Source organism: Herpailurus yagouaroundi, unplaced genomic scaffold (assembly GCF_014898765.1).
Source record: "Herpailurus yagouaroundi ecotype Mexico unplaced genomic scaffold, PumYag 160, whole genome shotgun sequence".
In the NCBI taxonomy this organism is placed as follows: Eukaryota; Metazoa; Chordata; class Mammalia; order Carnivora; family Felidae; genus Herpailurus; species Herpailurus yagouaroundi.
In genome coordinates this window covers 8,947,229-8,960,356 of record NW_024412401.1, presented here as the reverse complement: position 1 = coordinate 8,960,356, position 13,128 = coordinate 8,947,229, and the positions used below count along the sequence as shown (strand labels likewise).

General features: G+C 37.4%; 1 protein-coding gene across 6 annotated transcripts in view; it reads left to right on the top strand.

Annotated features, from left to right (window-relative positions):
* HACD4 (3-hydroxyacyl-CoA dehydratase 4) overlaps positions 1-13,128 on the top strand; it is a 39,246-nt gene that overhangs the window by 19,110 nt on the left and 7,008 nt on the right. For all 6 annotated transcript variants that reach the window (XM_040481372.1, XM_040481375.1, XM_040481373.1 and 3 more), the window contains one exon: positions 4,182-4,288. In XM_040481372.1, coding sequence (XP_040337306.1) covers positions 4,182-4,288 — 107 coding nt within the window. The remainder of the gene's footprint in view (positions 1-4,181; positions 4,289-13,128) is intronic.

Sequence of the window (13,128 nt, the reverse complement as noted above, 5' to 3'; positions counted from 1 at the left end):
TTGCAATTGCTCTGGTCCATGTGACTCTAACAAGCAAAGCAAGACTTTTATCATATCCCAGTCAGGATTTCCAAAGTTGCTTTCTGTGAGTTCCAGAATATTTTAAATACAGGACCTCATCTCTCTGGGGGGAAAAAATGCACCTCCACATGCATTTATTTTTTTATTGAAGTATAATTAACGTACAATGTTATATTAGTTTCAGGTGTACAACATAGTGATTGGACAGTTCTATACATTACTCGTGCGGTGCTCACCGGGATAAGTGCAGTCACCATCCGTCACCATACAATATTATCGTAGTATTATCGGCTATATTCCCTGTGCTGCACTTTTCGTCTCCAGGATACATTTTGAATACAATTCCACTGGGTTTGAATGACTTCTTGAAGTTATTTTATGGATTCCTTGGGAATCCTTGAACCTCAGGTTAAGAATCTTTTCCTCTAGATGATCTTCAGTTTTCTTCTATGTCGAAAACTTCTCAGAGATGGGTCTAGTCTTACCTTTACCAGCAGTGGGGTGAACAGTCCCCTTTGCCCAGAGGCTCATCTTGGGGAGGTGTCCTAACTGCGACTTCAGCTTTCACAATTGAGACCTGCCTCTCCCACTTGCAAGGTCTGGATGTCGTTAGGTAACAAATGAGCCATAGCATTTTAGCTGAGGTTATGTAAATTCTTTGTTTATTATATTGTCAGTAACCTAGCTGAGTTAAAATATTTCTAAATAATAGGTTGAGCCCCTAGAGTGAGTTAGAATGAACTATTTTGTTGACTTCTTTGTGGATATAATTTGTGTAAGCTATTTCTCATTTTTAACTGATAGTTTTGTAGAGTCGGGGCAAATTCCATGGACTTCTGTAGCCCATGACTTTGCGTTCCTGAGACCAGGAGCCCCATCTGGGACTGTGACTTTCTGATGTCTTGTTCTCTGTTGTGCCCGAATTTCTCAGTGCCTGTTCAGTCTCAGATGAGCTCGGTTAGACCCATTAGAGAACAAAATGACTTAGCATCGGGAGCAGCATCATGATGTCTGGAAGGACTTTTTAACACAGAAGATCTTTGGATGAATCTCACCTCCACTACTTGCTATATAATCTTGGACAAATCACTGAGCCTTTAAAAACAAATAACAGAATTAAGATAATTCATGTACCTTAACATTCACCCTTTTAAAATATAAAATTTGGGGGTTTTAGGGTATTCAAAGATGTGTATAACTATCATCACTAATTCGAGGACACTTTCATTGCATTCAAAAGAAACCCCAAGCCTGTTAGCAGTAAAGTCCCCATTTGCTCCTCCTCTCAGCCCCTGGTAACCACTAACATACTCTATGTATGAATTTGCTGGCACTTCATATGAATGGAATCATATGGTATGTAGCCGTTTGTGACTGGCTTCCTTCACTTAGCATAATGTTTTCAAGGTTTATCCATGTTATAACACATACCAGTATTTCCTCTTTATGGCTGAATAATACTCCATTATATCGATATACCACTTTTTATCCTTTCTCTAGTTGATGGACCTACTTTTTGGTTATGAGGAATACTGCTATAAACATCCATGTACAAGCTTTTGTGTGCACAAAGACTTTCATTTCTCCTAACTTAGAAGTGAAATCCCTGAGCACCTAACTAACCTTTCTCTATGAAGTTGGGGAGGAATTATCTTCCCAGCTTACCCTAGAATGACGTTTTTGTAAATGCAAGGACTAGAAATTTGCCCAACCTAATAAAGGCATCTATAAAAAATCTGCATCCAAGTGATTGTTAATGTTGAAGAATGGATGCTTTCCTCCTACACCCAGGAATGAGACAAGGATGTCCACTCTTGCCACTTGTGTTCAACATTATACTGGAAGTTCCAGCCAAGTTCTGGCAATTGGGCAAGAAAATTATGTGAAAGGCAATCATATTAGGAAGGAGTGTAGTCTCTATTGGCAGGTGATATGATTTTGTACATAAATCATAAGGAATCCACTAAAAATATTAGAACTAGTAAACTGGTAAAGGCCGTAGAATACAAAACCAACATACAAAAGTCAATTGTATTCTATACACTTGCAATGGCCTATCCTAAAATAAAATTAAGAAAAACCATTTCATTTATAAAAGCATCAAAAAAAAAAAGTACTTAGGCATAAATTTAGCAAAAGATGTATAGAACTTGTCCCTTGAAAACTATAAACTATTGTTGGGAGAAATTTAAAAATATCTAAATAAATACAAAGATAACCCGTGTTTATGGGCTGAAGACTTAATGTTGTTAGGCCTGCAAAACTCTGCAAACTGATCTACACATTCGGTGCAATCCTTATCAGAATCCCAGCTGGCTGCTTGGAGAAAATTGTGAAGCTGATCTTAAAACTCGTGTGGAAATTCAAGGAACTTAGAATAGCCGCAGCAATCTTGAAGAGGAAGAACATGGTTGGACGACTCACACTTCTCAGTTTGGAAACTTCCTACAAAGCAATAATAATCAAGAATGTGATCCTGGCATAAGGATATACCATAGAATAGACTTGTTAGTCCAGAGATTAAACTCTCACGTTTATAGTAAATTGATTTTTGACAAGGTTACCAAGACAATTGTTGGAGGGCAAAAAGTCTTTTTAACAAATGGTGCTGGGACAACCAGATGTCCACCTGAATGGACCCTTACCTCCCACAATACACAATTAACTCAAAATGGATCAAAACACTGAATGTAAGATCTAAAACTATAAAACTCTGAGACAAACACGTAGGGGTAAACCTTCATGGTTTTGGATTTGATAGTGGATTCTCAGACACCAAAAACACAAGCAGTGAAAGAAAAAAAGATACATTGGACTTCATCAAAAGTGGCTTTAAACATATGAGAAGATGCTTATCTACTCTTGTACTAAAAAGGAAAATAGGGCGCCTGGGTGGTTCAGTCAGCTGAGCGTCCGACTTCGGCTCAGGTCATGATCTCGTGGTTCGTGAGTTCGAGCCCCGCGTTGGGCTCTGTGCTGACAGCTCAGAGCCTGGAGCCTGCTTTGGATTCTGTGACTCCCTCTCTCTCTCTCTGCCCCTCCCCTGCTCACGCTTTGTCTCTCCTTCTCTCTTAAAAATAAACAAAAAAATTTTTTTAAAGAAAAATAGATGCTATTTTTCACTTAGATTGGTAAAAATCAAGTTTGATAACCTGCCATGTTTAATGAAGGCTCACGCTGTTGGTGTATAATATCTGTACCCATAGATAAGCAAATGCAAAACTATTTAAGAGATACATAAGAAACTGGCATTGGTCACTGCCTCTGAGGAATGGAATTGGGGTCTTAGAAGGGGAGAAAGATTTCGTTTTCTCCGTGTTTTCAGTGTCAGATTTCTTGGGTTTTTGTTTGTTGGTTGGTTGGTTTTGTTTTTTTTGCTATAGTATGCATTGCCTGTTCCAGTAGTTCTCAAAGTATAAACAGATACCTCACCAGTGACACCAGCATCACCTGGAACTTGTTTATAATACAACTTCACAGGCTCTACCTCACATTCCCTAAATGAGACACTCTGGGGAGAGGGCCTAGCAATTTGTGCTTTGCCAAGACCTCTGGGTGATTCTGATGTATGCTTAAGCTTGAGAATCACTGCCCAGTCGGAGAAACAAAAAGATGTGTGCTATTTCATCTATTACATCACGAAGGCAGGTATAAAACCGCCTACTGCACCCAAAATGAGATTCTAAGGTCAGTTCTTTTAATTGATCATACGACAAGGCAAAGGGATGCCAAACACGGATTTAGAAGTTACACCTTTATTTTAAAAATTCATTCCCTAGATATTTACGAGTCTGTCCGTCTTAAAACACTTAGCCATGTGCTCCATAAAATGGGCTTAGCTTCTGAGTGGAATTGAAGTCACTGATCAGGGAAGCTTGTAACTGTAATTCACTGAGGGATAGGAGTTACCTGTTTCTTTGTTCACTTCCATAATTATCCATGATCCACCCCCCGAGACAAACCAGGCTGACATGGTTCCCTTCCCCTTATTATTAGTTTTTTAACCTCTTCTCCTGCATAAATGCTAGGAAGTAAAGTTTGGACTTTGCGCTTTCCAGTTGTATTTCTGTGTTCAATTACAGTGTAAGCTATTTTCTTCCCTTGTTATTTCCCAGACATCAGCAGGAAATGATGTTGATGAGCTCCTTGTCTCCTTTTAGGTACACTTACAGCATGTTGTCAGTCATAGGAATATCCTATGCTGTCTTGACCTGGCTCAGTCAAACGCTGTGGATGCCGATTTATCCTTTGTGTGTTCTCGCTGAAGGTAAGCAAAGAGTGACTTTGCAGTGTTGCTTACTGACAAAGCAATCTAGTTATAATGGCTCACTAAACTTTTTGATGATTAAATTACTATTTTTGCTACCGCTGACGGCTGACCCAGTGTATCATTCCTGGCACACTTCCCTTGATGCAAAAAAGCCGAGCATTAAGAAACAAAGTTGGAGGGGGCAGCAGCTTTGCTCAGTAGACAAAATATTGGGTGAGGAATGAAGACATCTGAGTACAGGCCCTTAAGTTCATTAACTTGTTATATGAGTTGTAACCTTTCAGTGTACTCCTCCAAAAGGGGTTTAACATTTAGTGACTCAGTGGTTATGTTTAATGCATAGAAATCCAGTTCCCTCTGGCAGGACTATCTTTCCTACTTAACTGACTCCCATGCATCACACTCTGCCAGGAATAGACTCTACCTTTATTTTTATTTTATTTTATTTTATTTTATTTCATTTATTTATTTATTTATTTAATTTATTTAATTAAATTTAATTTATTGTCAAATTGGTTTCCATCCAACACCCAGTGCTCATCCCAACAAGTGCCCTCCTACCTGCCCATCACCCACTTTCCCCTCGCCCCCACCCCCCACCTATAGTTTGTTCTCAGTCCTTAAGAGTCTCTTATGGTGTGCCTCCCTCACTCTCTGTAACTTTTTTTTCTCTCCTCCCCCCCCCCTGTGGGTCTTCTGTTAAGTTTCTCAAGATCCACATATGAGTGAAAACATATGGTATCTGTCTTTCTCTGCCTGGCTTATTTCACTTAGCATAATACCCTCCAGTTCCGTCCACATTGCTGCAAATGGCCAGATTTCATTCTTTCTCATTGCCGAGTAGTATTCCATTGTATATATAAACCACATCTTCTTTATCCATTCGTCAGTTGATGGACATTTAGGCTCTTTCCATAGTTTGGCTGTTGTTGAAAGACTCTACCTTTAGATCAGTCATCAGTTTCTCAGGGAAGCCTTCCTCAACTTTCTCAACTCAGTCAGTCCTATCCCCCACCCCCCAGTACAGAATCATGAATCTGTCTTTTACAAGACCTATCTCGGGTGTAATTAGACATTTGTGTGATTCTTTGATTAGTGCCTATTTTCTGTCTAACCTCTGATATCCTTGGGGATATGAGGTTGTCTGTGTTTCCTTGCTTTCTTTCTCTTACATACCCAATATACATGCTCAACAAACACTGAATGAATTACTGAATACAATATAAAGTAAGCTAGTTACTTAGCTTAAATGTAAAACTAAAATAATTAATCTGCCTGCAAAAAGCTTGAGGATGTTAGGGGAATATATACTTCCTTCTGTAATGGATTTGGCAGACTGGTAGGGAGCCTTCTGAAACAGACATTAAGAATTTTCAAAACAGAAAGGCATAAACAAATTAAGAAAGCATACTGAGATAATTGAGGGAAAATATACAGAAATAAATTTAATGCAAAATGGTGACATTGGTGATAATCTTAAAGGGTATACATTATACCCACATGTTTTCTACTTGCCAATGACCAGAAAGTTTATATTATAATAAATCACAATAGGTAGAACTTTAAAATGTGTTTTGCTTTCCAAAGAATTACTAATTTTTAGAAAAAACTATGCCAAGAGACTCTAGAGAATACTCCTGAAAATTGTAAAACAAAACAAAACTGAATTACTTATTTCTTTGAGAATGGAGTCCTTCACTCATGGAAACATTTATTAAGTACATTCCTTTGTTGTATCATATGAAAACTACCATAAAGAATATACAAAGGACTAAAGTAGAAATATGACTGATCTTTTCCTAAACATAAAGGATGAATAGCTGTATAGAAAGCTTTTTCATTCTTGTTATTTGGTAATGTTAAGTCTTCTCCTTTCTGGGAAATCCATGTTCCTGTATGTTTGCCATAAAACCTGTTTCTTTTATTGAAATTAGATTCATAAACTTACTGCAATTAAAAAGCAAAGTGTATGCAGAAAGAATCCTGGAAGCATATGTGACAAAATATCAATAATGATTCTGGGGGGCACAGAATATAGGTAACTGTAGTTTTATCTTTATGTATTTCTATAGATTTCAAATGCCTCAAAGTATAAAAATACGTAGTTAAGACAATCTACTTGACTTTTGATAACTCCAATATTTTTTAGTAATCTTTTTTTAGTTGCCCATACAATGATATAAAAGACAAAGACCAAGTTCTTTAGATCACCAAATCAACTGTTGATACTGATAAAATGCTGGAGACTCAGGTGCAGCAAGTGGAAATCTTAGATGGCACGTGTTGCTGTCAACTGCAGATCCTGGGTCCATGACCCTCATCGTGCTCAGGCTTCTCTAACAGCTTTGGTTGCCTGACATTTCCTTGGTCTTAAAATTAAAAAAAATTTTTTTTTAATGTTTATTTTGTTTTTGAGAGACAGTGAGAGAGAGAGAGAGAACGTGAGCAGGCAAGGGGCAGACAGAGAGGGAGACACAGCATCATCCAAAGCAGGCCCCGGGCTCTGAGCTATTAGCACACAGCCCCACGTGGGCTCGAACTCATGAACTGCGAGATCATGACCTGAACCGAAGTTGGACCCTTAACCAAGTGAGCCACCCAGGCGCCCCCAAAATCCTTTTATTGAAAAGTAATTTTAGACTCACGAGAAGTTACAAAAATCGTGCGTTGTTCCCATGTACCCTTCACCCACTTATCCTAATAACATCTTAACATAACTATAGGACATTATTATTTCATGAAATGTCATAAAATAATCTATATGTGAGATATAATTTCATAGAACCTTCTTCTCTTTATTGAAGTATAACAGACAATGCTATATTAGTTTCAGGTATACAACATATTGATTCAACAATTCCATACATTACTCATTGCTTCCCACAGTAAGTGTAGTCACCAGCTGTCACTCTACATTATTACAATATCTTTGACTATGACACCCTATGCTGTACTTTTCATTTGTCTTACTCATTTTATAACTGGAAGTTTGTACTTCTTAATCCCCTTTGTCTATTTAGCCCATCCCCCTCCCAACCACCTCCCTAACTGGCAACTGCAAGTTGGTTCTCTATATTTAAGTCTGTTTCTTGTTTATCTTTTGTATTCCACATATAAATGAAAGTATATGGTATTTGTCTTTCTCTGTGTATTTCACTTAGCATAATACCCTATCTGATTGATAAGTTCTTTGTGTATTTTGCATATCAAACCCTTGTCAGATATTTCACTTTCAAATATCTTCTCCCATTCACTAGGTTGCCTTTTTGTTTTGTCGATGCTTTCCTTTGCTGCACAAAAGCTTTTTATCTGGGGGCGCCTGGGTGGTTCTGTTGGTTAAGCAGCTCTTGATTTAGGCCCAGGTCATGATCTCACAGTACATGAGATGGAGCCCTTGCTTGGGATTCTCTCTCCCCCTCTCTCTATGCTCCTTCCCCCCTCTCAAAATAAAATGAACAAACAATTTAAAAAAAAAAAAATTTAAAAAGCTTTTTATTTTGATGTAGTCCCAATGATTTAATTTTGGTTTCATTTCCCTTGCCTAAGGAGACATATCTGTAAATATGTTGCTAAGGGTGATGGCCAAATTACTGCTTATGTTTTCTTGCAGGAGTTTTATGGTTTCACGATTCACATTTAGGTCTCTAATCCATTTTGAGCTTATTTTTGTGTACAGTGTAAGAAAGGGGCCAGTTTCAATCTTTTGCATATAGCTGTCCCATTTTCCCAGACCATTTATTGAAAAAAACTGTCTTTTCCCCATTGTGAATTCTTGCCTTTGTCATTGATTAATTGGCTATATATGCATGGGCTTATTTCTGGGTTCTCTATCTTGTTCCATTGACCTGTGTATCTGTTTTAATACCATACTGTTTTGATTACTACAGCTTTGTTGCCTATCTTGAAATCTGGAATTAGTGTACCTCCGGCTGTGTTGTTCTTTCTCCAGATTTCTTTGTCAATTCAAGGTATTTTGTGGTTCTATACAAATTTTAGGATTATCTGTTCTAGTTCTATGAAAAATGCTATTGGTGTTTTTATAGGGATTGCATTGAATCTGTAGTTTGCTTTGTGTACTTTGGATCTTTTAATAATATTTTTCCAATCCATGAGCATGTTTGTGTCATCTTCAGTTTCTTTCATCAATGTCTTACAGTTTTCAGAGTGTAGGTCTTTCACTTCTTTGGTTAAGTTTATTCCTAGGTATTTTATTCTTTTTGGTGCAACTGTACATGGTTAGTAGTGTATAGAAGAAATGGAACAGATTTCTGTTACTTTTGTATCTTGCAAATTTACTGAATTTATCAATTCTAATAGTTTTTCAGTAGAGTCTGTAGGATTTTCTGTATATAGTGTACCATGTCATCTGCAAATAATCTTGGTTAACTTCTTCCTTGGCAATTTGGAAACCTCTTTTTTCTTTTTCTTGTCTGATTGCTGCAGCTAAGACTTCCAGTACTCTGTTGAATAAAAGTGGTGAGAGTGGACATCCTTGTCTTGTTCCTGATCTTAGAGAAAAAGCTTTTTTTTCACCATTGAGTATGATGTTAGTTGTGGGTTTTTCATAGGTGGCTTTATGGTATGTTTCCTCTAAACCCATTTTATTGAGAGTTTTTATCATGAATGGATGTTGTATTTTGTCAAATGCTTTTTCTGCATCCTTTGAAATGGTCCAGCGGGTTTTCTGTTTCATCTTGTTAATGTGATATAACACGTTGAGTGATTTGCAAATATTGAATCACTCTTGCATCCCTGGAAAATCCCACTTGTTTGCAGTGAATGATCTTTTTAATGTATTGTTGTATACAGTTTGCTAATATTTTATTGAGGATTTTTGCACTATGTTCATCAGAGATAACTGGCTATAGTTTTATTTTTTAAACAGTCTTTGGTTTTGCAATCAGGCCTTGTAGAATGAATTTGGAAGTTTTCCATCATCTTCTATTTTTTTGAGAAGACTTAAACACTTCTTTAAATGTTTGGTAGAATTCATCTGTGAAGCCATCTGGTCCCAGACTTTTGTCTGTTGGCAGATTTTGATTACTGATTCACTTTCATTTCTAATAGTAATTTGCCTGTTCAAATTTTCTATTTCTTCCTGAATCACTTTTGGGAGATTGTATATTTCTAGGAATTTATCTGTTTCTTTAGATTGCCCAATTTGTTGGCATGTAATTTTTCATTCTATTCTCTTACAATCCTTTGTATCTCTGTGGTATCAGTTGTTATTTCTTTTCCTTCATTTTTTACTTTAGACCTCTTTTCTGATGAATCTGGCTAAAGGCCATCAATTTTGCTTATCATTTCAAAGGGCAGCTCTTGGTTTGATTGATCTCTTCTGTCATTTTTTTAGTTTACTTTTTACTTTTTTCTGCCATAATCTTTATTATTTCCTTCCTTCTACTTTCTAGTAGCTTTGGGCTTTGTTCTTTTCCTGGCTCCCTTAGGTGTAAGGTTAGGTTGTTTGAAAGTTATTCTTGTTTCTTTTGATAGGCCCGTATTGCTATAAACTTCTCTTGTAGAATTGCTTTTGCCATGGCCCAAAGATTTTGGACTGCAGTGTTTCCATCTTCATTTGTCTTCCTGTATTTTTTGATTTCCTCTTTGATTTCTTTGTTGACCCATTTGTTGTTTAATAGCATGTTGTGTAGCCTTCCTCTATTTGTGTTCTTTCCAAAATTTTTCTTGTAATTGATTTCTAGTTTCATACTGTTGTGGTTGGGAAAAAATGCTTGCTATAACTTCAATCTTCTTAACATTTTTGAGGCTTGTTTTGTGGCCTAACATTTGATCTGTCCTGCAGAATGCTTCATGTGCACTTAAAAAGAATGCATATTCTGTTTTTTAATGGAATGTTCTGTAGGTATCTGTTAGGGTCGTCTAGTTTAATGTGTCATTCACAGCCACTATCTCCTTGTTGATTTCCTGTCTGGATGACCTGTCCATTGATGCATGTGGGGTGTTAAAGTCCTCTCTTATTGTATTACTCTCAGTTTCTCGTTTTATGCCTGTTAATTGCTTTATGTAATTAGATGGTTCTTTGTTGGGTGAATAGATGTTTACAATTGTTATACCCTCTTGGACTGATCACTTCATCATTATGTAGTACCTCTGTCTCTTGCTACAGTCTTTGTTTTAAAGTCTATTTTGTCTAATATAAGTATTGCTACCCTGTTTCCTGCCCCATTTGCCTTGTATAGGTTTTTCCATATCTTCACTTTCAGTCTGTATGTGTATTTAGGTCTGAAGTGAGTCTCCTGTAGGCAGAAATGGATGGATCTTGGTTTTGGTTTTTTGGTTTGTTTTTTAAATCCTTTCAGTCACCCTATAGGTGCAGTTAGTTCACTTACATTTAAAGTAATTGTTAATAGATATGGACCTATTGCCATTTTATTCATCGTTAACAACAAATTGGTTGTTTTCAGAATTCTGTTCCTTTCTTCTCTTGCTCTCTTTGTGGTTTGATGGCTTGCTTTTGTGTCACATTTGGATTCCTTTCTCTTTATTTTTTTGTGTATCTATTGTAGGTTTTTGATTTGTGGTTGCCATTGGGTTCAAATAGAACATCTTATGTGTGTAATGGTCTGTATTAAGTTGATGGTCACCTAAGTTTGAACACATTCTAAAAGGTTTTACTTCCCCCTCCATGTCTTATATAAACGATGTCATATTTTACATATTTCCTTTTTGTGTATCACTTAAATTTTATAGATATAATTGATTTCACTACTTTTGTGTTTAAACCTCCATGCTGGCTTTATAATTGGTTAGTCTACCACCTTTACGGTATGTTTGCTTTTTACCTGTGAAACTTTTCCTTTTATAACTTTCTTCTAGTTATGTCCTAGAAGCAGTTTTTGCTGCTTTAAAAATTCACTCTATATCACTACTTTTTGCCATATCAATTATTATGGTTGAATAATAATTGGTGTGGACGGCCTTGGATTCATCTTTTTGAGGCTTTATGTGCTTCCTGAAGCTGGATGTCTCTTTTCTTTCCCAGATTAGGGAAGTTTTCAGTTATTTCTTCAAATAATTTTTCTACTCCCTTCTCTCTCTCTCTCTTCTGGGATCCCTTTAATGCAAATATTGTTACTCTCGATAATGCTGAGTTCCCTTATCGGATGTCATTTTTTTCCTTCCTGCTCTTCAGCTTGATTGCTTTCCATTATGCTGTCTTCCAGATTGTTGTGTTCTTCTGCATCCTCTAATCTGCTCTGGATTCCTTCTGGTGGAGTTACTTCGTTTTTTGAATTCTTCAGCTCTAACTGGTTCTTTTGTATATTTTCTCTTTGTTGGAGTTCTCCTTGAGATCTGAGATCATCTACTCTTTTCTCACACCCAGCGATTATCTTTATGACCATTACTTGGAACTCGTTATCAGGCACATCGGTTACCTGTTTCATTTAGCTCTTTTACTGTGATTTTGTTCTTTCCTTTGGGCCATATTCCTCTGTCTCCTCATTTTGTCTGTGTTTTTGTGTATCAGTGAGTCAGCATCTCCTGGTCTTTTTTTTTTTTTAATGTTTATTTTTGAAAGAGAGAGAGAGAGTGCGAGCGCGTGAGCATGAGCGGGGAAAGGGCAGAGGCAGACGGAGACACAGAATCTGACACAGGCTTCAGGCTCTGAGCTAGCAGCACAGAACCTGACGTGGGGCTCAAATTCACAAGCTGTGAGATCATGACCTGAGCCAAAGTCAGACGCTTAACCGACTGAGCCACCCAGGAGTCCCTGCATCTCCTGGTCTTGAAAATAGTGGCCTCATGTTGAAGAGATCCTGTGGCGTCCTGTAGCACAACTCCCCCTTGGTCTTCAAAATCAGGAATGTCCCCTGTGCGGGTTGCCTATGCCCTACTGGTATGGCTGAGCTGCAGTTGCCTTCAGTGCAGTCAGCTGCTATGACCCACTTTGCCTGCTTTGGGCACACGGGACAGGGTTTGATCCCTATGGTATTGAGAGGGCTGTTTGAAGCTTCTGTAACTAGTTGGTGGGTAGACCAACAAGTGGAATTACTGGATAGTACAGTCCTCCTATATTTAATTTTTGAGAGACCTCCATACTATTTTCCACACTGGCTGCACCTGTTTATATCCCTAGTAACAGTGTAAGAGGGTTCCCCTTTCTCTACAGCCTTGCCAACACTTGTTATTTCTTTTCTTTTTTCTTTTTCTTTTTGTACTAGCCACCCTGGGAGGTGTGAGGTGATATCTCATGATTTTGACTTGCATTTCTGTGATGATTAGTGATGCTGAGCATCTGTATGTCTTCTCTAGAGAAATGTATGTTCATGTCTTCATGTTTTTGCATTGCATTGTGTTTTTGGTATTGAGTTGTAGAAGTTCTTCATGTATTTTGGATATTAATGCCATGTAAGATACATACCTTGCATTCTCCCATTCAGTAGGGTGCCTTTCTGTTTTGTGAATGGTTCCTTTCACTGTGCAAAATTTCATTTTGGTGTAGTCCCAATTTTGCTTTTGTTGTCCTTGTCTGAGGAGACCTACCCCTAAATATGTTCCTAAGGGAAATATCCAACAGTATAATGCCTATGTTTTCTTCTAGGAGTTTTGTGGTTTCAGGTTTCACATTTAGGTCTTTTATCCATTTCGAGTTTATTCTTGTCTATAATAAGGGGTCCAGTTTCATTCTTTTGAATGTGGCTGTTCAGCTTTCCCAGCATCATGTATTGAAGTGACTGCCTTTTCCCCATTGTAAATTCTTGCCTCCTTTGTCATAGATTGACCATATAAGCATGGTTTATTTATTGGCTCTCTACCCTCTTCCATTAATTTTCGTGTCTCTTTTTGTGCCAGTACTATACTGTTTTGATCATATC